Source organism: Vigna unguiculata, chromosome 5 (assembly GCF_037176805.1).
Source record: "Vigna unguiculata cultivar grain cowpea cultivar isolate G323 ecotype 2 chromosome 5, ASM3717680v1, whole genome shotgun sequence".
In the NCBI taxonomy this organism is placed as follows: domain Eukaryota; kingdom Viridiplantae; phylum Streptophyta; class Magnoliopsida; order Fabales; family Fabaceae; genus Vigna; species Vigna unguiculata.
In genome coordinates this window covers 38,484,805-38,511,832 of record NC_140796.1, presented here as the reverse complement: position 1 = coordinate 38,511,832, position 27,028 = coordinate 38,484,805, and the positions used below count along the sequence as shown (strand labels likewise).

Genomic DNA, 27,028 nt, shown 5'->3' with positions numbered 1-27,028 from the left:
CAATGGATAAATATGAATGCTTGAGAGAAAACGACCATCGCAAGACTCAGTAGGAGTGAAATGGAGTAAAGAACACCCTTCAAAGTCGTCATCGTCATTGCTGCTCTTGTTGGGAGCCCTTTGCGCAAAAATAACAATGACAAAATGAGATTGCGAGCTTTTTTGTTGATGTTATAAAATGTAGTTTTATGTTGGACCTCCTCACAACCCATGTAAATTGCAACATTTACGTCGACCCAAGGGCTACCTGATGTAATTTTATGTCAACTCTATGGCTAACCGAAGTAAATTTTGAATTTTACGTAAGATGTTAGTAGGTTTGACGTAAATTTTGACGAATTATTTAGAAAAAATGTCACTATGCATTTTTAAGTTGAGATTTTTCTTTACTTGACACAAAATTAGTGATGTTGAAAGCCATTATTGCATTAGTGTCTTTTTGCTTAAGTGCTCCATAATTAAACAATTGATGTAATTTCTATAAGAGTAGAATATGGGGTTCGAGTATTGTGATGTCTTTTTACAATCAGAAAAAATTATACAAAGTGTGTTATATTTTATTCTTTCTGAACTAAATCGTGGCTTAATGAAAGTCTTATTCACCTACTTAAAAATGCTTGTGGGAAAAAATCATAGGAAACAAACTTTTGCTAGCATGTTGTGGACAAAATTAAGAACAAATTATCCAAGTGGAAAGGTAGTGACAAAATTGCAGAGTTCTAGAATGGGGTTGGACAGAGCTCTAGTCTCTCTTTCGTACACCACTAGACTAGATCATCAAGTTCATGAAGATTAAACACTTACATATATTATATGATGAGTCCCCAAGTGCTATGTTTTTTAGGTTTAAAATCACTCTTTTAAGGGTTAGTAAGTTTCATTTCTAGTATAGATTGCATGGCTAAGTCTTGAGTTGCATTTTGTTTTAATTATTAAATTTTCAATATTATGATTTGGTGAGGACATACTGGCCAGTTATTCATTCAAGATGTACAAAGAGAGTCTTGAATAGCAAAAGCATAATTGAATTCACAATTAAATTGAAGGTGAAGGTTAGTTGAAAGATGACATCGTTCTTACACTGTTCCATTCGCACTTCATAAATTTATGAGTGTTTGTGTGTTGTTAATGTGAGATTGTGTTGTTTCCATGCTTGTCGTACTTCTTTAATCTTCCAGGATTCAATTTACATCACAAATGAAGTTGAATTTAATGAAAATTCATTTTTACCGTTTATTCTGTTAACTAGGGTTCATAATTAAGGATTTTCAATTTTTGTGATTGTAAAGTGAATTGATAGTTTTAGATTGTACATGCATCAATTTGTGACGGTTTCGTATCTTTCATTTCACTTAAGGTTAAATTACTCTTTTGGTCCCTCTATTTGTCAAGTAATATCAATTTGGTCCTCAAATTTTGTGTTGTCTCAATTTGGTCCTCATTTTCTTAAAAATGATTCAATTTGGTCCTTGCCGTTAATTTTGACCAGGCGGTGTTAAAGTCAATGTCACGTGTCAATTTCTGATTTTCTTTAATCTTTTGAATTTTTTTGAATTTTTTATTTTGAATTTTATTTTTTTGAATTTTTTACACTGTCACTTCACAGTTGTGTCACGTGTCAAAATGACTCAATTTGGTCCTTATATTTATTTTTAGTTTCAATTTAGTCCCAATTTTTGTAAAAATGAAGCAATATTGTCTCTCTTTAGATTGACACTCAATTTAATTTTTTTATAAATCTTATGATGATTAATAAAATTGACAATTTTATTAAATATTTGTGGAAATATTTTTAAACAATTTTTTTTAGTTTTATTATTAAACAAAGTTAAACCCCAAACTTAATTTCAAAAATTAACAATTTTTTCATCATATATAAAGGCATCAAGTGTATCATATTATACAAACTTAGTGAAGATTAAAAATAAAATAACTTGTCACACATAAGTTTAGGAACTAAATTTCAAGCTCAAAACAAAATCAAAGTCTAATGTTTTGTATAGAATTTAAAGTTAATTTAAAATATTTATAGAAATATTTAATAAAAACGTTAATTTTAGTAAGAATATCACCATAAGATGTATAAAAAAGTAAATTGAGTGTCAATTTAAGGAGGGACAATATTACTTCAGTTTTCCAAAAATTGGGACTAAATTGAAACTAAAAGCAAATATAGGGACCAAATTGAGTCATTTTGACACGTGGCGCAACTGTAAAGTGACATGTGTAAAAATTTTAAAATTAAAAACAAATTTAAAAAAATCAAAAAAACAAGAAATTGACACGTGGCGTGACCATCTGGCCAAACTAATGGTGAGGACTAAATTGAATCATTTTTAAGAAAATGAGGACCAAATTAAGATAACGAAAAACTTGAGGACTAAACTGATATTACTTGACAAATAGAAGGACCAAAAGAGTAATTTAACCTTCCCTTAATTACTCATCTACTCATCAAAGTTGCATCTTGCCTTTGTTCATAAGCCATGCCACAGTACATTTTCTGGTTTTCTATACTCTGCTTCGGGTTGTAAGTTGTATATATGTTCAGTTGCATTTAGTGCAATTAATGTTTCTGCTACTGTGCATTGCATAATTCCATCTTTAGCCGATCACAAGCCTTTAATCAAACACACTCTAGGAATAAAGACTCTTGTAGGATTTTCATCAAACATATTATGTGCATCATGATTGCGTCGTTTTAGGCATATCCAAATAGCAACTAGCACCCATTCAGTACAGTTTAGGCATCTTCAAGATATCCATTACCCATTCCATCCATTCCATTTCCATTTAGTACTCAAATAGTTAATTTTGCATTCATTTTAGGTAGTTTAGATTAAACATGTCAAAGTGAACCCAACTTGACTCACTTTATAGTGAGCCAGAAACAACTCACTACAGGTTGGTGGATTAAATGGGTTGGTTCACCAACCCACATAAAAAATGATCTATTTCTTTATTTTTAAGTGTTCAAATATTTAAATAATTTTTTAAGCAACCCATGAGATGACAATCATAGTAATATCAAAAACCAATGTCTTCATCATGCTTACCAAGTTACCACCAATATATGATGAATTGTTTCCAAATAAATGTATCCATATAGTCCAAAACAATATGACTAATATTACACATTTTCTGTTATGCTATTCATTAAAATATAAATAAAAAAACTACACATTCTTGTCATGCTAATCTAGAAAAAAATTGTTTGTAAGATGGTTGCTTCAGTAATTTACTATAGAGATTATAGTTAAAGATTAAAGTATCAATGTATATAACTTGACAATCAAATTAATTAAACATTCAAACTATTTAAATATTATTGAACAACATTCTAACATTTTAAAATATGAAAATTGTGAACCTATATAATTAGGAGTAATAAATATTTATTAAAAACATTTAAAAAAATTGTAAAAAAATATTTGTGGGTTAAGTGGGTCAACCCACCTTCAACCTGGCTCGAACCCGTTTAACTTCTAGGTTAAGTGAGTCGGGTTGAATTCAACCCACCCTTGAAAAATCTGAATTTTTCTCAACCCAACTCGGCTCGAACTCGCGGTGATCCGAGTTGACTCACAGGTTGAAACTCATTTTGACATCTCTAGTTTAGATAAGTATCAACAAGTGTTTCATAAGCAAATCATATCACACACACAAATTATTCATTTGTCTTACTATATTTGCGGATTGAAATTCGGTTTTGCCTTATATATTGCATTAATAGGGAAACTAGGTATTTGAATAGGCTATGTGATTAAGCTTTATCAATAGTGGTTCACACAAACTCACGCTTCATGCAATTTTCCTTTAAGCACACATTGTAAGAGGTTCCACTAATCAAACAAATAATTACAATGAGTACACTAATCAATCTAACCTCTTAATTAATTTTTTGAGTCTTTATTATCAATCAAAGTAACTTCTCAATTAAAAGCAAGAACATTTTATATTAGTCATACCAAATTTAACCAAAGTAAATTCTTAATCAAATATTACTATGCCTAATCATGTTTGTTATTTTACCTCTTATATCAAGTAAAAAACTAATTAACCAAACTTTTTCATTAATTCTAATTAAAGTTTTCACCTTTACTCAAAGTCACTTCTCAATTATTGATGAAAACTCATTCAATCATATGCAAGTTTCTAATTTTAATCAAAGTAACTTATCAATTAAAATTAAAATCATTTTGACTCATATTATTATTATGTTATGTAGATTTAACATTGTGCTAACTTCTATAATATAAAAATCATTACTTTTAAATGATAATAAGATAAAAGACATATATTAAAAATAAATCACAACAAAAATAAAAAGAGCCAACAATTTATTCTATCTAACCTCAAATCCCATTAAGAATTTATTGCAGAATCAACCTAGAAGCTTAACACTCCATGCAAAAGTAATATAAGAAAGGAAGATGATAGAGCTCAGAACATGAAAAAGAGATGGTTGGGCGGGGAGAAGGAGGGTTGGCAGAAATTGGCCTCCTAAAAGGGTTTCTAAGATATCCTCTATGTATGTATTTCCCTAAATCTCTTTATATAAATATTGGGTTGGACATTTTTCTATTTGTTGTTGAAATCTTCTTTCTATTCATGTAATCTCCTACAAATATCTTTTAAATAAATCAAATATCTCCATCAATATTAAAATACTTTACCTGAGAAAAAAAGTTAAAATTCAATCAATTGAATTTCCTTCTCTAAACATAATATTTGAAAAGTGAAGCCATTTGAAATGAGATCACTTCAAATTCCATATATTCAAATGTTCCAAAAAATTGTGAAACTCTATTTAAACATACGCTAATAAGCTAAAAATACTAGATTAAGGAATTTCTTGAATCAAACCTTTAAGGGATGGTTCATCAACAATGCTGAAAAAAAGTAAACAAAGACATTTAAACTCTCAATCTTTAAAACAACTAAGTTTAAAGTATCGTAGTTAGATGTATTTTAGACTGAAATCCTCTTTGTGTGCTTTGTCAGTTAAATTACAAAGTAACAATTAATAAAAGTTATTCTCATCACACACAAACATGTAAAAGGGATAGCCATTAAACATATGATAATATCCCAGAAGTCATTTTGTTATTACAGTATAAGCGTTATTGCTATCAACATGTAAATGGAAGTCACTGTTAAACATATACGACAGGACCTAAGAGAGATTTTGTTATTACATTATAGCTTTTAATGTGTTTTATTTTCACATTTTCACTTTATGGAGAATGATATGAGCACCATATTGTGGATGAAGAGTGAGTAACATAGCTGGAGCATGAGCATAAGTTGGTGAAAGTGCAAATGAGAAATTCTGTAAAATCATTGACAGAGCCATCTTTGCTTCCAATAAGGAGAAGTTTTGTCCAATGCATATTCTAGGACCCCATCCAAATGGGAAAAATGAAACTCTACCATTTGTTGCCTTTAGAACTCCTTCAGAAAATCTCTCAGGTTTGAACTGCTTAGCATCTTCACCCCAGAATTCGCTTTCATGGTGGACCAAAGCTGTTGGGAGTAAAACCTGAACTCCAGCAGGCAATGTGATGTTTCCAAGTTTCGTATCTCTTTTAACAAACCGAGTCAACCCAAGTACCGGTGGGTATAATCTAAGAACCTCATTCAAAATCATAGTCACCTGATACAAAAAAGTTTTGTAGTGAAGTGCAGAAGACATATATAATTTAGTATAAGGTATAGAATACAGTACTTACAATCTTTAGGCGATTTAAACCATCAAAACCTGGCTTTTGATTGCCAAAGACTTGAAAGACTTCCTCCCTTGCACGTTGTTGCCAATTAGGGTACCTACTCAATAACACCATTGTCCAAACCAGCAAAACTGAGGTGGTTTCCTGCCCTGCAAAGTAAAATAGCTTGCATTCCTGGATTACATCTTCAAGACTCATTCCAACATTCTTATTGTCTCCGTTTCCATGTTCTTGAATTTCCTTTTGATTCGACTCCAAAAGTATACCCAATAGGTCATTATTACTGGCTTCACCTGCCTTTAGTGCTTTCTCCCTCTTGTAAATCATATCCTTCAGCGAAGCTTTTATATCTCTGTCAATTTCCTTCATTCTCCTATGGCTTTTAGTAGGCAAAAACCTACAAATATACATTTTTCCATCCCATTAATTGTGTACATCAAGAGGATGTTTTTTCCTAAATCAAATGCATTTCCAAAGGCAGATCCATGGACAAAAAAGTTACTAGCAATCCAGTTTAACATTGAATGAATGTTTTCCTATTCAAATTGAATTTAAGAGAAACCAAATATTCCCCTCTAATATTCAGTAAGTTTGTTGTCCTATAAATTACATTTCTCTGATTTTTATTATATTTATTATTTGCTATCCATTGTTTCCTTCATGCCATATTTAGTGAGGGAAGTTTAGTGAAACAAAACTCCTTTGATAAGCTTGAACTTAGTATGTTACCTCCATCCAGGGATTTGAATTTTTAATATAAGTTGCAATGCAAGTTTAGCTTGCTCTCTTTGAAGTTGAAATATTCTTCTTCCTTCTTCAAAGCTACTACCAAATGCCGAGCGAGCGATAACATCACTAGCCAGATTCTGAAGGAAAGGCCATGCATCTATTTCACATGATCCGTCTGAAGACAACATTCCTTCCCATTTGTTAACCAGATCATTGCAACTTTCGAAGAACAATGGTAACATAGTCTGTGGTGCAACAAGGAAATCACTTGGAGTTAGTATCACTTCACTCAAACTAAACACAAACACATGCAGACTTCAATATGCTGTTTCTTATAAACCAAGTTTATGTTCTTCAGAAATTTATATGCTGCATTCATGCAATATGGTTGCATAAAAATAGCAGGAAGAATCTACTTGTCACCTCATATTGTTTCTTGCTTTTCTGAATTACAAGTTTTCATATGTTTAAATTATGACAAGAAATAAAGTAGGGAAGAAGCCGAAACATAATACATTAGAATATTTCGAGCTGAAAGCAAGCATATCTTATATTTTACTTACAAACAACGTTTATATTTATAATTATTGAAAAGTAAAATCACACAAAAAGTTAAGAGAAGTAAATATCAATAACTAAGAGGTTTGCTCTTGAAGCAAAAGTTGTAATTAATTGACGTGCTCCTTAAGTAAAAGTGGTATTCTATTATGAATTTATTAGCCATCCAAACTAAACAGAAATATAAAGACACTTGCAATGCATAAAGCAGATATTTGACAGCACAGAAACAACATTATCTTCAACAACGATAACACAAGGGCGGATGCGTTCAAGTTAATAAAATTTAGATATTGTGCGTGGTTAACTGTCAAACAAAAGGACTTTTCTTTTTCTTTCTATGATTCTGCTACCCTTTTTATCATTATTTATTATATTAAATTATATTTTGTCTTTGCTGAAAATATGTTGCTTGCCAAATCTGTGGTGTATTTCTAGGGAAGTAAACATTTCCTTGTTAATGAAGAAGAAAACAAACACATGCACATACAAAACCCAATTCGCTATTTCTTTTCTGAAATGTTTTAAAACAGATCAGAAGTCTATATCTATATATAAAATGCAAACAACTGACCTTTAATTTTTCTAGATTGAAAGCGGGGTTGATCAACCTTCTGTGCTTGCTCCACTTTTCTCCTTCGTGGTCTATAAGGCCGGTTGCTAGTAACTTGACAAGTGGATTTGTTGAATCAGGCTTTGGGAAGTCATACATCTTATTAAGCACATCTTTGATTTGCTCAGGATCTAAGATCGTCACCCTTGGCGTTGGTCCTAGCCAGATGAAGGACTTCTTACCTGCATACCATCGGCTATTTATGAGGATAGAATTAAGAGGACATGCTACCTTGTAAGCGGATTGTTCTCATTAGAGATGAATTAGAAACCATGGGAACCTTTTGCTACACAATGAATGCACTCCTTAAGTGTATTAAGATGGAAAAATTAGCTTAATATCATGTATTTATTTACCCCAATATTCTGTTTAAGTTTATAGGAAATTTTATCTCAGCATAAAAACCTTCACCATATACTAGTTAAGATTTCATCATTTATGGTCCCCAATTCATCATAATCTGGTATGTCGGACAATGCAGGGAGCACCTTTTGGAAACAAAGGAAACAAAGTGATGAAATTGATTCCTGCATTATAATCTGTTATGTCCTGACTGGGGTTTGTTTCTAGTGGATTTTTACTCTGCTACATTAGCAAGTGTGTGCACAATGGTTACATGTTCTCTACACATTCCAATCAATGAAAAGGAAAATGATAGAGTACTACCATAATATTCAGTGTATGTACAAGGAGAGCTAAATTAGGAGACTGATGCGACAAATTGAGATTTCACCTTTCTTTCTGAACTTTCCTCTGTTTTGTGCGAATTTTCTAAAGGTGTTCCACAACTTTTTTTCAAAGAAATGACTTCATTTTACTTTCTCGGATTACTTGGAAGTTTTAAAAGATAGGGCTAGTTTGTGTTAAGCCAAAATCAGTGTAACTTTTCTCTTATTTTTCCTAAAAGATCTTTCATTATAAAAAATTTTCAAAGAGCCTATTTCCACTCTTTAATCTATCTAAATTTCTGTAACAAAAATTAACACCCCATATACAACTCCTCAACGATCTTGTAACATAAACCCAACAAACACAACACACCGAATAATGGAGGATAAAACACAGTCACTGTATGTAGAACACTAAAAAATGAAAAGGGGCGAATGAGAATGAATTATCAAAATAAAATAAAAAAATGTTTAAAGAAGGTAAATAGATGAAAACTGCAAAAAAAGAATAGAAAAATACCATGTGTGTTGACACTATGATGAATGTAGGAAGACACGCGTGGCACTATGTCATCAGAGAGATTCATGGGTCTGGACAAGGCTTCCTTTCTCATTTGGAGAAACTCCTTGCTGTCTCCAACAAAAAGCTTGTATGGATTGCCTTGAAAGCCTTGCTCTCTTAGCAGTTTTTCAAGTCTCTTTGGTTTCAACCATAACCAGTTCAGAATCTTCCATCCCCATATCAGAACCAGTATCACTATGAGTGTCACAATTGTGGCCCATGCTGCTTCCATTTCTGTCTTGATTTTAGTAAGGGCAACGAGAACCCAGAAAGATGATAAAACCTGAGGAACCAAAACCAGAAGTCTTCACACAACTCAAAGAGGCAAAGACTATTGTGTTCGTGTTCCACACAACTCTTCAAGATATCAATTTCAACTTCGTTTGGTCTTTTTGTCTTCTTATGATTCCAACAAGAAAGTAACGATGATTGTTATGTTTTAGTTATAACTTCTAAGGTAAATAGTAGATTATAATAATAAATGGTATATTTTATTTTAAGCATAGTTCTCTGTATTTATTTTTTTTAGTTTCAACTAGGTTCTTATTTTCTTAGCATTGTGTTGACCACTTTAAATATGTATCATGTCTCATTTCATCAATTTTTTGTGATTGTTTTAATTTTTTAATTTTTTTAAAATTATTTATAACAATCACATCAATATCGTGTTACGTGTTAAATATGATGACACATGTCAGTGATGACATGTATCAAATCATTATTTGAATATTAATTTGATCCATACATTTGTTTTTTAATTCTAGTTCAATTTCAAATTTTTTAATAATTTTTCAATTTCATCCCCTTCAAATGAAGACTAAATTTAACTTTTTTATAAACATTAAAATAGTATTTTTATTAAATATTTTAACAATATTAAGTTTATTTAAATTTATATTTTACGTTAAATTTTATTTATATTTTGTTTGAAATTTTAAATATATTTATTTTAACTTGTTACAAAGTTGTTTTAAAATTTTATATTTGAATTTATAAAGTTGTTATTTTTAAACCAACTCTAACATTTGTATAAAAGTTATTAATATATAATGTTATATAAATATTTGAAATATAAATTTATCAATTTATATATTTAAAATTTTAAAATAAAATTTAAATAAAGTTTAATGTAAAATATAAATTTAAATAAACTTAATATTGTTAAAAATATGTAATAAATATATCACTTTTAAAAAAAATATCATTATAATATTTATATCAAAGTTAAATTTGGTTTTAATTTGTAAGGGATGAAATTGAAAATTTAAAAAAAAATGGGATTAATATGGAATCAAAATAACAAATGTATTGACCAAATTGAGATTCCGGCAATGACTTCACACGTGTCACAATATTGATGTGACACGTGGCATAAATAATTTTCAAAAAATAATTAAAAATATTTTAAAAATTTAATAATTCTTTTTTTTTTAAAAAGAGGAGCTAATATATGACACATGTAAGGCCCATGAAAATCCACCTTACTAATTCTGCCCTAAACTAAAGGGGGCTACCCTTGTAAGTGGGCCTAAAGGGCTGGCCCAGTAGATAAAGTCCCTTCCAGTTGCCCTATGTCTCATTTTCCACTCTTTCACAGAACTTTGAGTCGCAGCCGTCAACCCCCCTCTGCTAGGGTTCTGCCTCTGCTGTTACGTGAGCCCGGAAGTTCCATCACCCCACGTAAGTGACTTTCGTTTTCGTGCTAGTTCCATTTTTTTTTGTAACTCTTTCGTGATCTGTTGTAAGAGTCTTGGCTAACCCCACCGGTCTGGTTCTGTTCCACTCTCACCGCAGCACTGTAGTGCATCCTTGGAGCTGCCGTACTCGTGGTCACGTAGTAGGGATCTTTGCTAAGTTTTTCCATGTACAGGAAGTTAGAGTTTCAAGTTTCGAGTCATCCTTTGATCTGTGTATGAGTTTATTGTTGGTTGTACGGTTTGATCCTTCATTTTGAAGCGTGAGAGTAGCTTGTATGGGTGTTTTGGCCGGAAATCATGGCTGCTGCAGGTGAAGTAGTGGCGAGACCTGTTGGTCTCGCTCAGGCGAGCCAGTCTCGCCTAGGCGAGACAATTAGGGGCTCGCCTAGATCAGTTATGCGAGTGGTCGCCCAGGCGACCCGCTCCTTGTTTTTGAGCGAGCGAGCATCTCGCCCAGGCGAGAAGGGACTCGCCTAAGCGAGATCCCGTGGTGGCTCCTGGTTCCTCCTTCGAGCCCTCGCCTAGGCGAAGGGGTTCCGCCTGAGCGAGAACGTCTCGCCTGAGCGAGACCCATCAGCCTGAGCGAGGGACTGGGCGAGACAGTGTGTGCAGGTGAAGTAGTGGCGAGACCTGTTGGTCTCGCTCAGGCGAGCCAGTCTCGCCTAGGCGAGACAATTAGGGGCTCGCCTAGATCAGTTATGCGAGTGGTCGCCCAGGCGACCCGCTCCTTGTTTTTGAGCGAGCGAGCATCTCGCCCAGGCGAGAAGGGACTCGCCTAAGCGAGATCCCGTGGTGGCTCCTGGTTCCTCCTTCGAGCCCTCGCCTAGGCGAAGGGGTTCCGCCTGAGCGAGAACGTCTCGCCTGAGCGAGACCCATCAGCCTGAGCGAGGGACTGGGCGAGACAGTGTGGTGTTTGGCTGCGTATTTGCTCTCTTGTGCTTGGAATTGTTTAGGTATGACTGCTATGATAAGATGCATGTACTGGTGTATGAATATATGCCTAATGGGTTGCTATATATGCGTGACATGATTCATAAATGATGAATGATGAGTGTGGTGGGGACTTAGCATGTGAAATGAGTATGTGGTTTGAAACTAAAGGAACATGGTATTGACATGAGAGGAGACCCTAGACTCATGGGGTGACGATGATCAGATGTATGGATTCAAAATGTGATGCGCATGAGGAATAGATCTCATGGATGGGTATGGAATTGTAAACATGACTTTGATGTTCTCCTACTGCTGTTTTATGAATGTTTGTCTGTGTCAGCGTGTAATTCCTTGGGGTCTCTAGGTGAGCCCTCCGGGGCTACGTTTCAGTGGTCGGGACGTAATTCCATGGCCCTTGTTAGTGGGTATCCATGGTGGTGCCCCATCTGTATAACTAGGTAAGGATTCAAGGTAAGGTTGCATCCTGACACTCTGAGGAGCCAGTTAGTCTCACCTAGAGCGGACTGACTGCTGTGGTGAGAGTAGCAGGAGGCCTGAAATCCAGTAAGGGCTAACCTTGTGGTGAGGGAAATTTGATTCATCATAACACTTGTATTACATAGCTCAGGATCGAGCAGCTCAGGGTCGAGCAGAGGTATCTACCACAAGTGCAAGCATCCGCTGAATCCGACCAAGTTATACGTATCCGGATGAGTCGAGTCGAGTCGTAGTGTATTGAATGAAGAGTCATAACATGTTTGGTTGTTATATGGATATGAGATGATGAAAATATATTTGACTGTATGATGAATATGTGTTGGCTCTAGCTTACACGTTTTGTTGCGTGATTGTGTTGTTTGTGGCTGTTCTTCCTTGCGATGATCATCAACTTGGTTGATAGGAGCAGATGGGCGAGGTTCTCGTGATCAACAAGGGAATGGTGATTCCGCTACCTAGCCATCCGGGCTGGACCTTATACTTCTTTCCTTCATGTTTTCTTTAGGGCTATGGCCCCTGTATTCGTGGTTATTAGATTGTAAACTTTTAGTTAAATAGTTATTCTGCTTTTGTTGGCATCGTGGTGTGCCTAGTGTCGTAGGGGTGATGTTGAGAACCCCAGAACTGCGTTGTTATACTATCTTATGTGTGGCGTTTCCTTTAATTGCGTTTATAAATTAAATGGGACGTTACAACACATACTTAATGTTGTTAACACCCAATGGCGGATCTTCACCAAAATTTTTGGAGAAGCCAAAATAATATACTCAAAATTTATATATTTAATATTATTGTGACTAATTCAATAAAAATGAATACATGATCTAGTACATATATATTATCAAAGAAATTACACAATCTAAAGAAATGTCTATCGTTTTTTCATATTTTTGAACTCATGGTAATTGAATTATAATTAGATTTTTCAGTTAACTTTTTTCGATGTAAATAATCATATTATCTGCAAAATATTCATCTTCCGTTTTATTAACATACATTTGATTCAAAAAATATTCACAAGCTTTCATTTCATTGTTATGCGATAAATAACCATATTAACATGTTTTCATCTTCACCAGTAGTTTCTCTATCAATTTTAAAAAATAAATTTATTCTTTTGTTTTTCATTAATATACCTATTTAAAAAATAAGTTTAAGATTAAAAAATAATTTATCATAATCTAATCAAAAGTTGAGAGACATAATTACTAAAAAAACTATGATAATCAAGTTACAACTAAAAATTAACTATGAAAAATCACATAGTACATTGTTTCTTCTTTTATATTAATAAAAAAATTAGTATACAAAAAGGTCGTGAGATAAAAAGAATGTTAAATGTTAAACAAATAGTTCACTATCAAGTGAGACAAGAGAACGTTATCTTATTTATTTATTTATTTAACAATGGAAGAGAAAATATAAAAAGATGAGGATAGAAATACTGAGTTTATACCTAGCTTTTTTTTAGTAATAAAAGAAAATAAATAAAAATAAAAGAAGAATACAACATATGAAAAATTCAAAAAATAATAAGAGAGAAAATAAAAAATATCTTAATAATTTTATTTTCTTATATATTTAATTTTATATTTTATATTTATTATTGTACTTTATGAAATAAATAAAAAATACTTAATTTAATTTTTATTAATTTTGAATATAATATTATTTAATTTAAAAAAATATTAAAAATTTAAAAATTTAAAAGATTTAAAAAAAATAAATGTAAAATAATGAAAAAAATAAAAAAAAAATTGGGAGAGGGGGGACCGTGGCACCCGCCTGCCCCTTGCATCCTCCGCCACCGTTAATACCCTACTAACAGAAATGGCATACTTGTTAAATATTTTAAAAAATGTGAACTTAATTAAGACTTAAAAAAAATCTCAGAAGAACCTGATCAAATAAATATTTAACTTTTTGTTTAGTTTTGATTAGTTATATTTGTGAATGATAATTGATTTAGCAAATGTTGGTCTTGTGTTCTTTAAGATTGTACATAGGAACATTCAACAGCTACTAATTCTTTTCTAAGGAACATTTTTTGTAAATGGCAAGCGAGCTTCTTTTGAAACTTGAAAATTTTTAAAAATCTTGTACTTTTGATGCAAGAGAGAATGTGCTTTGCATCACCATTAATAATATGTTATCACAGAAAAACCACGTATAAAAACAGAAAACAAAAACAAAAGCTACGAAACATACAAAAATAAACTCTTTCAAAATAGATTTAATAAAACAAAAATTAAAGAATTGATACCTATTTAAAAATATTTAAATTAATTGGAAGAGGTAAAATACTAAACTTCTTAAAATGAAAGTCTATTATCAATCTCAAATAAATTGAGGAAAATAAAAAAACATGATAAACTAAAAAGTATCACATTCTAATGACATGATTAAAACTATTATTCCACAAAATCTTAATAGCCAAAATAGTTCCGTAAACTAAAAATAATAAAATTGTCCGAGTCAACCTTGCGATTCCATTAATATTAATTTAAACACGTTTTACATCAGCCATCTTCTAAATAATTTGAGCAACCTGAACTCTTTTCCAAACCTCGTTTGAATTAAAAAGAAAAATACTTCAACATGAAAAAAGGTATTATTATTATTAATTGAAAAAAAAATTACATGTTTATTTGACTGAAATCGGTACATGTGAAAATGAAAATATTTATTGGTTGCAGTCCGTCCATTTATTTGATGATAAGGACAGACGACGTAAATAAATATTTTTTTTCTTAAGAGTGGGTTTTCGGTGCTGAGAAGGAGGGAGATAATGAATTACTGGATGAGAATCAATTTTTAAAAATTACTACAATTTACTTTATTATGTTTATTTAAATTTTTGTCAAATTAATTAAATTGAAAACTTTTAAAGTACTCCTTTATTTCTCATATCCTTCTACTTTATTCAATAATTGAATTTTTAATTTTATTTCTTACTTATTTATCTCTTCTATCATTTTTATTTCTTTTATTATAAACAAACAATTCATAAAATATACCGTAAATCCTTCGAATTTGTAATTTCTTATTCATATTTGAGAATTGATTTAGGTAACCATCAAAAAACAAAATAAAATCATATATATATATATATATATATATATATATATATATATATATATATATATATATATATATATTATTTTATTAAATTGTCTATTTATATCTTTTTTCATATATTTAATGAAATAGTTATATGAAAAAAAATATAAATAGACAATTTAATAAAATAATATATATATATATATATATATATATATATATATATATATATATATATATGAGTATTCAAACCCCCACCGATTCAAAAATAGTAAATAAATTTAACAAACAAAATGACAACTAAATTAAATAAGAAAGTTAGTTTTTATTTTCAAATCCAAATGATTCAATTTGATTGAACTTTATAATTCGCTCAAATAAAAAAATTAATGATTCAAATATTATTATCTTACATGAAGGAGGGCAACGGGTGAGGTGGGCACAGGTTTCGGTATTCCATATCTATTTTCGTAAAAAAAATTTATCCTCATTCCCATACCCAAACTCAATGGGTATCTTGTACCCATACCCATACCCATCTTCTTACAACTTCAATATTAATTTTAATTAATTTTTATAAAATAATAAAAAATTATGATAAAGGAAACATAATATTATCAAATATTTAATATTAGAAGGATGGTTGGTTCTTCGATATCAAATACTTTAAAATAAATTATAATTGTTTACATTTTAAATTATAATACCAAATAAAATTTCATGAAAACCGAAACAATTATTAAATTTGCAAATATTAATGAAACATAGTTGATAAAATTTAAAAATATTTTTTAAAAAATATAAAAGAAAAACAAATATTCAAATTAAAATATATTTTAAATGTTTGTTTACTTCAATCTTTTAAATTGTAATAAATATCTTTTTTATACACTAATAAAAGTTATAATACATCATTTGATCAAAATGATATAAAGAACAAATAATAATCATAATAAAAGTTTAAAATAAATTATAATTGCTTACATTTTAGATTATAATACCAAATAAAATTTCATGAGAACTAACACATTTATTAAATTACAAACATTAATGAAACCTAGTTGATAATCATAATAATAATAATAAAATTTTAACATAGATATTCTATCTTTTGAACTTCAATTATATTGAATGGTGATAAAAAAATATTCATGACAATTACATTAAATTTTTATTTTCTAGTAAGTAAAAGTTATTTATACAATTATAGTGAAAAAATTACAGTATGATTGATAATGGGTTAGAAAATAAAAAATAATTAGATAAAATATATTGAAATAGTATTCTACATAATGAAAGTAAACAAGAAATAAAAATATTAAAAAATTAACAAATGTTTACAAACAATTTGAGAGACTAATGAAAGAAATCGCACAAAAGGAAAATAAATGTATAATTAAGGGTAGGATAAGTTAAAAAATATCTTAAAGATCTAAGAAAACTTTTCAAATATCAACATATATACTCAGTGGTTGAGAAATAACAAAAATTGTTTTAGTGAAATAAAAGAGTTCTTCAAATGAAACAAAAACTAATAATAATAATAATAAGTAAAGGATTTATTGTTATATTACCTAGTAAACGGAAGGTTTGTTCTATTAAATACTTAAATTGAGAGTATTAAACATTCTCATGTGAAAGGAAAATATACAATAAATAAAAATATTAAAAAATAATAGAAACATTCAAATGTGAGACATAAAATTTTTTAATTGACATACATCTTTTTAACATAATTACATAAAGATTATGATAAGATGAAAAATATAATTGAGATGCGAATGAGTTTCATGACAAACGAAATAATTAGAAGAAATAAAAAATAATATATATATATATATATATATATATACATATATATATATGGTTACTTAATTAATTGAGAATATTTTAATAATTTAAATGGGTACGGGTATTATGGCTCCATACCCATCCTCATACCCAATTGAAAAAGTCGGGGATTCCCCATACCCATACCCATGCCCAATGTAACGTCCCAATTAAATAGCTAAAGCCCATTAACTAAAACGCCACATACATAACATCCAGAGAGTACGAAGGTTTGGAATAATGAAGTACCCCGTACCCCAACATATCCATAAAACATAAAAGAGGCCCCACACGACCTAAAACAATACACTAGAGAACTAATAGTACGAGTCTTATACAAGTAAGCAAACATAGCAATAATACAATCTTCAGCGGTGGGCCCCATGCCTGTCCAGTCCATCAAGCGGTACCGTCTCTCTCACCATTACCACTGCCAGATGTTCTCCTATCTGCTCACATCAATAGGATTGATGATCATCGCAATAAAAGAAGAGCCACATACAAGACAACCCAAACAAGCAACAGGGTAAGCTAGTGCAAAGAAACCTTATATCACAATAGTCAACATGCAAATCTTAGAGTCAAACATGGATAGTAGACATTCACACGTAGATTACCAAAATCAATTAAAACCCCCAAGATCTGACTATCTGGATGTGCATAATGAGGCACCACCACGTGGCAGTGGAATTACATCCTAGCAGTGAGGCATCACCGCGAGGTCTTCGCGGAATTATACCCTTACAAGAGGCACCACCATGTGGCCTACGTGGAATTACGTCCTGGCCCTGAGGCACCACCACGACCCCCCGTGGAATTACGTCCTTTTGTTGAGGTACCACCAGGAACTCCTCTTAAGAGGGTCCATGGAATTACGTCCAACAAATGAGGCGCCACCAAGATCTCTCACTACAAGAGTCATGGAATTATACCCTACCCATACCTTGTACATGTTTCACCCACCAAATCAAGAATTTTCCCATAACATTAATATCATGTATAATCGACAAGTCATACAACTCATGCTTTTCAATTCATACCCAATAAAGCAACATACCATTTTCCATCTCGAACTCACATATAAATCATGGCATCATCCCGTACCCTCCTAGTAAAGTATGTAGATCAGACAAGCAAGTCACACGCGGTGGATCATTCAACAATTGCACCCAAAACTGCCCGCAGCCTCGCTCAAGCTAACAGGTCTCGCTTAGGCGAGGGAGACCCTTCTCGCCTGGGCGAGAGCGCGACAGGGAAAACCATGGTTCTGCGATGTCTCGCCCAGGCGAGTCCCATCTCGCCTAAGCGAGACTTCACCTCGCTAAAAAAGGAACCAGGTCGCCTGAGCGACCGTACACACAAAAATGCTTGGGCGAGCCCCTGTTAGTCTCGCCTAGGCGAGGCATGCTCGCTTGGGCAAGAAAACCAGTGTTCGCCACTGTTCATTCACACAACAAACATCACACCCAAAGATCACAACGACATTTTTAAACAAAACACAGTAGCTTGCAGTCCACAAATCATACAATAATATTAAAGCCAGCCAAAAACGACTTAGACACACAAAACCTAGCTTCCCTTACCTGGAAGTAGCTAGAGGAAGGTTTCGACTCCAACAGCGAGGACGCGAAAGCTCTCAGGACAGATGAACAGACTGGAACAGAATAGCGGAGTGAGCTTTTAGAGTGGTTCACCATGAAATTCCAACTAGAAACCCTAGCATACGAATGGAAAAGGAATGAGGAAGCGTAGGATACTTACACGAATCAAGGAGACGAGGCTGAGCTCACAAGATCGGGATCGTGGTTAAACCCTAGCAGAGCTCCTGGTTGCGAAAGGAGGGTTTGACGGCTGCGTAAAATCTGAAGAGTGAAGTGGGAAAGAAGTGTGAGGGCAGACTTAGAGTCTCCTTTTTCCTTATTGGGTCGGCCCTTAGGCCCAACCGTTTGGGGAAGCCCTTAAATTAAAGGTAAGTAATAAAGTGATCCTTACACCCAGTCAATGCGGAGATTCCCCGTCAAAACGGGGACGGGTTCGGGCAATACCCACGAAGACGACGAATTTATTTTCCATCTCTATACCTGATATCTCATTTATAGAGTATATACATGTTTGAAACAATATTTAGCTAATAATTTAGCTCGTGTCTTTAATTTCATTTTATATTTTGTCCATGCATGTCTATTTATTTAATAATGGTAGATAAATATAGTTCTCATTACCTAGACTCATCTTTGATGTCATCCACTTCTCTTCACCATGGATCATCGTATAGATGTTGCAACTCTTCCTCTTGGTGTTGAGCAGTTAACTTTCTAAACTTATACAATTTAATTTATTTCATTGTTTAAGTGCTCCATAGTGAAACAATTGATGCAATTTCTATAAAAACTCAAGCTCACAAAAAATTATATAAAGTGTTATATTTTATTCTTTCTTTAGTACACTTGTTAGCTTGTTTTCATAAGGATATGGGTTTGGAGTATATAGAACGAAGAACTGAAAAGGTATTTCAAGACGTTAAATTGTGGCTTAATGAAAGTCTCATTCACCTACTTAAAAAGGCTTGTGGGAAAAAGTCCTAGGAAACAAAACTTTTGGTAGCATGTTGTGAACAAAAATAGAAGAAATTATCTTCGTGGAAAGGTAGTGACAGAATTGCAGAGCTTTAGAATGGGTTGGACCGAGTCTGCAGTCTTTTTTTTGTACAACATTATACTACTACTATACTAGATCATTAAATTCACAAAAAATAAAACACTTACATAAATTATATAAATTATATATTGATTCACCCGATCTTGCATTTCGTTAGATTCTCCTTTAAGCGCATATTTTAAAATGTTTCACTAGTCAAATAAATGATTACAACAAGATACTAACTCATAATGTTGTAATCAAATTAATATTACTTCAATATTGATAGTAACTAGAGATGGCAAATAAACCCGTTCATATGGGTATTGCCCGAACCCGTCCCCGTTTTGACGGGGAATCCCCGCATTGACTGGGTATGGGTATGGGTATGGGGAATCCCCGACTTTTTCAATTAGGTATGGAGATGGTTATGGGTAGGTACATATCCCCGCCATAATACCCGTTCCCGTCATATCTCCGTCATCATTTAAATTATTAAAATATTCACAATTAATTAAGTAATCCTATATATATATATATATATTTATTTATTTATTTATTTTTCAATTTTTTATTTCCTCTAACTATTTGGTTTGTCATGAAACTCATTCGCATCTCCAATGTATTTTTCATCTTATCATAACATTTATGTAATTATGTTAAAATGATGTATGTCAATTAAAATTTTTTTATGTCTCATACTTGAATATTTCTATTATTTTTTAATATTTTTATTTATTGTATATTCTCCTTTCACATGAGTATGTTTAATACTCTCAATTTAAGTGTTTAATAGCATAAACATTTCATTTACTAGGTAATATGAAAAAAAACTCTTTACTTATTTTTATTAATTTTGTTTCATTTGAAGAACTCTTTTGTTTCGCTAAAACAATTATTTTTCAACCATTGAGTATATATGTTGATATTTGAAAAGTGTTCTTAGATGTCTACCCTTAATTATACATTCTTTTTTCCTTTGTGTGATTTTTTTCAATAGTTTCTCAAATTGTTTCTAAGACATACATTTGTTAATTTTTTAATATTTTTATTTGTTTTTTTTTTTCATCATGTAGAATACTATTTCAGTATATTTTATCTAATTATGTTTTATTTTCTAACTCATTATATCAATCATACTGTAATTTTTCACTATAATTATATAAATAATTTTTATTTACTATAATATCAAAATTTAATGTAATTGCCATGAATATTTTTTATCACCATCCAACATATATCGGAGTTCAAAAGATACAATAATCATCTTAAATTTATTTTATCATGTTTATTATTTATTATTTGTGTCATTTTGATTAAGTGATGTATTATCATTTTTATTAGTGTATAAAAAAAGAGATTCATTAGAATTTAAAAAATTGAAGTAAACAAACATTTAAAATATATTTTAATTTCAATATTTGTTTTCCTTTAAATTTTTAATTTTTTTTAATTTTATCAACTAGGTTTCATTAATGTTTGCAGTTTGCAAATTTAATAAATGTTTTAGTTCTCATGAAATTTTATTTGGTATTCCAATCTAAAATGTAAACAATTATAATTTATTTTAAAGTATTTGATATCGAAGAAATAATCATCCTCCTAATATTGAATATTTGATAATATTATGTTTCCTTTACCGTAATTTTTTATTATTTTATAAAAATTAATTAAAATTTATATTGAAGTAGTAAGGAAACGGGTACGGGTATGGGTACGAGATTATACCCGTTACCCGGTGGGGATGGAGATGGGATAAAAGTTTGATACCCGTTGGGTTTGGGTATGGGGATGGGGATGAATTTTTTTTACGGGAATGGGTATGGGATAGTGAAACTCGTCCCTGCCCCGCCCCGTTGCCATCCCTAATAGTAACCGAAATATTAGTACAATGAATATAATCCAAAGTCATATCCCAATAAACTTGAATTAATTTTTAACAAATTATTTCTTATATAAAATCTACACAAAAGGTTGAACAAATAAAATAAAAATAACAAAAGAAGAATGGTAAATAAAAAAAAAGGTTAAATAAAAAATAATGAATGAGAGAAAGTGTCAACTCGACTAAGTCTATTGTTTCCTGAGGTATTGTCTTTTTTGGAGCATGGAACTCCATCATGGTTTTGTCCTTAAAAGGCAACTATGAGGGTGGATGGAGGAAGGAGTATTTAAATTGCGTTTGGCCTTGACTCCTAAACGATGTGGGACTTATTGGGTGTACCGGAACAAACCCCCTAGTCGAGGGAAAATGGAGTTATCGTCCCCACAGATGGCACAAATGTGCTGACCTGACCCAAGTTCGTCCGACAGCATCGTTACGAACAATGACCACATTCCCGAGGTATTGTCCACTTTGGAGTGTGGAGCTCCATTACGGTTTTGTCCTTAAAAGGCGCATCAGAGGGTGGAGGGAGGAAGGAGTATTTAAAATGTGCTTGACCTCGACTCCTAAACAATGTGCAACTTATTGGGTGTATCGAAACAGGGTCAGGTCGGAACAGAAAGCAACTGACTTTTTCAACACAAAATTCATAATTAGTTATTATTCAATTAATTATTGTCTTATATTTCAAATTAATCCATGTAACTTCTTGAATAATTTGTATGCATCCTTACTATTAAACAAAGTAACTTATCAATTAAAAACAAGAAATTTTTAGATTAATTATAACAAATTTAACAAAAATAACTTCTCAATCAAATATTACAATACCTAATCATGTTTACTTTTTTACCTCTTGTATCAACTAAAATGATAATTAATCAAAGTAATTTCTTGATTAATTCTTTTTTTTTAATAAAATAAAGCTAATAATATAGAAAAGAAGAAAAGGAAGAATAGAGAATGAGAGAATAGGGAATAAATTTTTTGTGTGTCTTATTACTAATAGGAAGAGTCCTACTTATAGATACAACATGTAACCTATAAAGGGTACAAATGAAATAGTTAATCCAAATATTTACATAAAGAGTAATGAATCATATCAGTATCAATCATATGAGTAGCTGTATCAAATCAATGCACGACCATTAATTCATAACCCTCCTCCTTGGGTGTCCATTGATAAGAGAATGTGTCTCGTTAAAACTTTACTAGGGAAAACCCTTTGGGATAAAAACCTAGTGAAGAAAAAAGAGTACAACATTTTGTATTCTTTAATACAATATTGTTCATCACATATTCTATTTCTCCCCCTCATGTAAACTTACATCATTAAGATGAGAAAGTCCAAAGTTGAGAATCATTTGCTCAAAATTTCTTCTTGGCAATTGAACAATACACTATTGTCTTCATATATGGTTGATGATTCCATCTTTGTTGGGGATAGTCACAAGTTTCTTTCACATGTTAAATTATAGACCTTAACCAAATACGTACACAACTTACCTCATGTAATAATATAATTTTTATATGATAAGACAATGTTGTTGTTATGGTTTGTTTCATAGACCGCCATAAAATCATTGTGCTACCACATGTGAACAAATATCCTGTTTATGATCAACCATTGCGACATTGTGAGGATATGATAAATACCATACATCTGCATAATCCATTAGATCTTATTTTGAATCATTCGGATAAAATAAGTTCATATTCACTAATTGTACCCTTAAGGTAACAAAGTATATGTTTTACTCCAATCCAATGTCTTCTCGTAAGTGAATAACTATATATTGCTCATAAATTTACAACAAATGTTGTATCAGGTCGAGTATAACTAGCAAGATACATTAGTGATCCTATAGTACTAAGATATGGTATTTCATGACTAAGAAGTTCTTCATCTTTTTCTTGAGGTCTAAAAAGGGACTTTATTAAAATCTAACGACCTCACCACCATTGGAGTGCATAATGAATATGATTTGTCCATATAGAACCTTTTAAGCACTTTCATGATATAAGCTTCTTGATGTATACAAACACCTTTGTTTAAATACTTAATTTATAATCTCAAACAAAACTTTGTCCTTCCAAGATCATTCATCTCAAATTCTTTCTTTAAATAATCAATTACATTTATGAGCTCATTATGCGTTCCAACGAATTTATTTCATCTACATAAACAACAATTATGACATTCATTTTCGGATCTTTTCATATTAATACAAGGACAAATATGGTCATTTTTATACCATTCCTTTAACAAGTACTCAATAAGACAATTATACCACACACGTCCTGATTGCTTTAATCAATAAAAAGACTTGTTCAATTTTATTGAATAACTGATTACATTATTTTCTACCTTTTAATGGTGCTAAGTTTCGTGAATAAAATCAACTTCTTCATAGTTTTTATCTTGTTTAATCCTCAAGTTCATGTTGTTTTTGTATTGTTTTGTATTTTAGTTGTTTTATTTTTGTTTTAACTTTTAATCTCTATTATGAGTGTGTGAAATAAGTCAATAGGGAGCAATTATGGTGGAGGAAAACAAGTTGGAACTCAAGGAAGCATGATTGGACAAAAAAGATTGATTTTTGGACAAATATCCATGTTGGGGCGAAATCAAGCCCAACACTGCAAAGATGGAGAAATGACTCACCTATAGGTATATACTGCCTTGGACTACCGCGGGAAGGCCAAAAAATGACCTTTGGGCGCAGGCTGACTCGCTGGGCAAAAATGACAGTCTAGATCTACAGTATTTGAGTCGCTGGGCAAAATATGGCTCGCCCAGCAAGTTACATGTCTGAGAACATCGATTTTAGGCCTCGTTGGGCGAGAATATCAATCCCAATACGTGAATAGGATTATTTAATCATGTTTCTACGAGAGTATTAAAGGATTTCTCATTTTGCACGAAGAGAAACACCTTGGGTTTCCTTCTTCATCCATGGAGGTTTTATCCCTTTTGGGTTGGAGAAGATGATGGGCTACAAAATTGGAGGTGGAGATGCACATGGGAAGCGCAATTGGAGCATGGAGCAGTATTCAAGAACCTTGGGAGAGGGATTCTTTCTACTATATGGTTTTAATTTCTTCCCTATTCTTCAATTTTTTAAAACCCTAAGTTCTCCACCATGGAGAGCAATTTCTATTTGTTGAGATTAGATGTAAATCATTAAATTCTTGTGTAAAATTGTGTTTTTAATTTATATGCTTTTCCAATTCATGTTAGTATTTGATTTCCATGCTTAATGCTTGATGTGAATTGTTCCCATGCTTGATTTGTGATTCTTAAGGTGTTGGGAAACATCTTTAGAATCTAGATTTGAAATTAAATACCTAATGGATTCTTGTATATAGGAATAGAACTTAGTTCATTAATAATCTTAGATTCTTGAAACTAATGCATGATTTCACTTGTTGAGGATTCAAGGAATTGAAATTTGATGAGTGATCATACGCTCAAAGGCTCTAGGAATAAGATTTGAGTATTCTTGTGAATTGATTTTAACATGAATATGGAATTGGGATAATTTAGAATGCATGAGAATGAAATGGTTGAAGTCTAATCTTAACAAATTGTAAATACACTATGTTAATTTCTTATTGCACACCAACTGTTTGATAAAAATACAAAAAAGAGTTTCCATTGTGTTTGTGTGAACTTTGTGTCTAATTGAGTCGTGAATTGGGAGAGTTGTCATGCATTGCACAAGTCCCTTGGGAGAAAACGATAAAATACTTATTACTTGCTATGTGCGACCAATGCACTTGCCGTGTTCATTTTTCACTAACAAGTTTTTGGCACCATTGCCGGGGACTTGTGTTACAACACAAGGTGATTTTAGCATTATTGTTGTTTATTTCTTTTTCTTGTGCTTTCTTTTATGCAGTTTATTTGTTGATATTTATGCTTTCCATTAATTTGGTTTGTGGTTAATGCTTTTCTCAGGGTACGCCTTATTGCATGATGTAGTTGTTGGAAGGTCCTAGGAATGTGATTTCAACAACCGAACTAACCAAATTAAATCAAATATGGCAAGTCGCCAGGGATGGGATTGTGTGTTTAGCCCACATTGTTCTAGTTCTTAATGCAAGTCTTGATGCATGCTTAGGCCAAGGGATTGGTTAAGATGTGTCAGGCTTAGATAGGCACAACAAGAGGAATTTGAGTGTTTTTACCTTAAAGAACGGGGAAAGTAGTATTCATCACCTTTTGAGAGTATTAGGTGATCTTACAACAAGAGGGATCTGAGTAAGGTTACTTGGAAAATATTTTTTAATCATTCTGCATATTGGAATTGTTGTTTGGTTAGTGTGCTTATGTTTATGTTTTGCATTTTTCTTTTCTTCTTGTGATTTTTATGTCTCCTTGTCTTTATGTTTTTCAATTATCAATTCTCAAATATTGACTTTTATAAAAATGTGGACTAACCAGTTTGTTTGAGTATCTTTTGTGTTCTTGTGAGTGTTAAGTATCTTTTCACTAACAATAACCCTCTTTAGATTTTTCCTTATTGGGCAAATTAAATCCTTTAGGGATTTTCATGTAGGTTGTAACATCATCCATTAGATGTAAATGCATACCTTGTTGTGCAACTAGGATAATCAAATATTTTAATGTCGTTGCATCCAATACTAGTGAATATGTCTTTTCATAAATAAATACTTGGTTTTGTGAAAAACCTTGAGCAATCAACTATGCTTTATATCTAACAATTTCATCATTCTTTTTTTTTTGCGCAAAAATTCATATGTACACAACCGGTTTCACTCCTTTAGGTGTGCGAACTATAGGTCCAAAAACCTTTTGTTTAGCAAGCAAATATAATTATGCTTCTTTGCATATTTTTATTTTGGTCAATCATTTCTTTGTTGACAATCTTCAATGATCATTGGTTATTGATCCTCATTGTCATTCATAACATTCATCGCTATATTATATGTAAAAGTTTCGTCAATGTTGACTTCATTTTGGTTCCATATTATATGATTCATGACATAATTTATTGAGATCTCATCTTTTACTAAAATTTGAGGTACTTGAGGTTCTTCTGGAATTGAATCATTAATTATGTCAAATGAATCTTTTGAGATTTTCACCTTTCCGATTAGGTCATCTTTCATTTTAGCTTATTTTCTCATTCGAGAGTTTTTATCTTTGGAGCCAATAGGCTTACCACACTTCAAGCGTATCTTTGGAACCAATAGATCTACCACGCCTCAAGCGTGTTATAAATTAATGTCAAATATATTCGCAGCATTAACAACTGGTATATATGATTTGATTACCCTTTTTTGTCAATAAGAACATCTAATAATTGATTGACTAATTTTGTAAATGAATTATCTTTTGAACTTCCAATTCACATTCTTTTATACGAGGATCAAGATAAGATAATTATAATTCATTCCAACCAATATCCTTTTTCAATTGTTTTCTTTCTTCCCCTAATGTTGGAAAAACTTATTCATCAAAGTGACAATCGAAAAGTCGAACTATAAATATTAGGTTACTGACCAAAAACCAATTGCATAATAGCGTATGTGTGATAACTTGTTGGCTTGATGCGAATCAATAATGTAACTTGCAAAATTTCATATCACCAAGTATCCATTG

At 31.7% G+C, this 27,028-nt stretch overlaps 1 protein-coding gene across 1 annotated transcript; it reads right to left on the bottom strand.

The window, feature by feature from the left end:
• Positions 1-5,055: 5,055 nt before the first annotated feature.
• On the bottom strand, positions 5,056-9,240 carry LOC114183024 (cytochrome P450 72A68-like). Its single transcript, XM_028069855.2, has 5 exons — positions 8,818-9,240; positions 7,591-7,811; positions 6,459-6,703; positions 5,733-6,126; positions 5,056-5,656 (listed from the first exon to the last, which is right to left on the bottom strand). The coding sequence occupies exons 1-5, from the start codon at positions 9,089-9,091 to the stop codon at positions 5,225-5,227; spliced, it is 1,566 nt and encodes a 521-aa protein (XP_027925656.1). The 5' UTR covers positions 9,092-9,240; the 3' UTR covers positions 5,056-5,224.
• Between the last annotated feature and the right edge of the window lie 17,788 nt (positions 9,241-27,028).

Bases quoted from the DNA above. Each gene is read 5' to 3' on its own strand.
- LOC114183024 (XM_028069855.2), bottom strand. From the start codon at position 9,091: ATGGAAGCAGCATGGGCCACAATTGTGACACTCATAGTGATACTGGTT. The intron at 6,127-6,458 runs GTAACATACTAA...GTATATTTGTAG, and splicing joins ATTCAAATCCCTGGATGGAG to GTTTTTGCCTACTAAAAGCC. The intron at 5,657-5,732 runs GTAAGTACTGTA...TTTTTGTATCAG, and splicing joins GTTTAAATCGCCTAAAGATT to GTGACTATGATTTTGAATGA.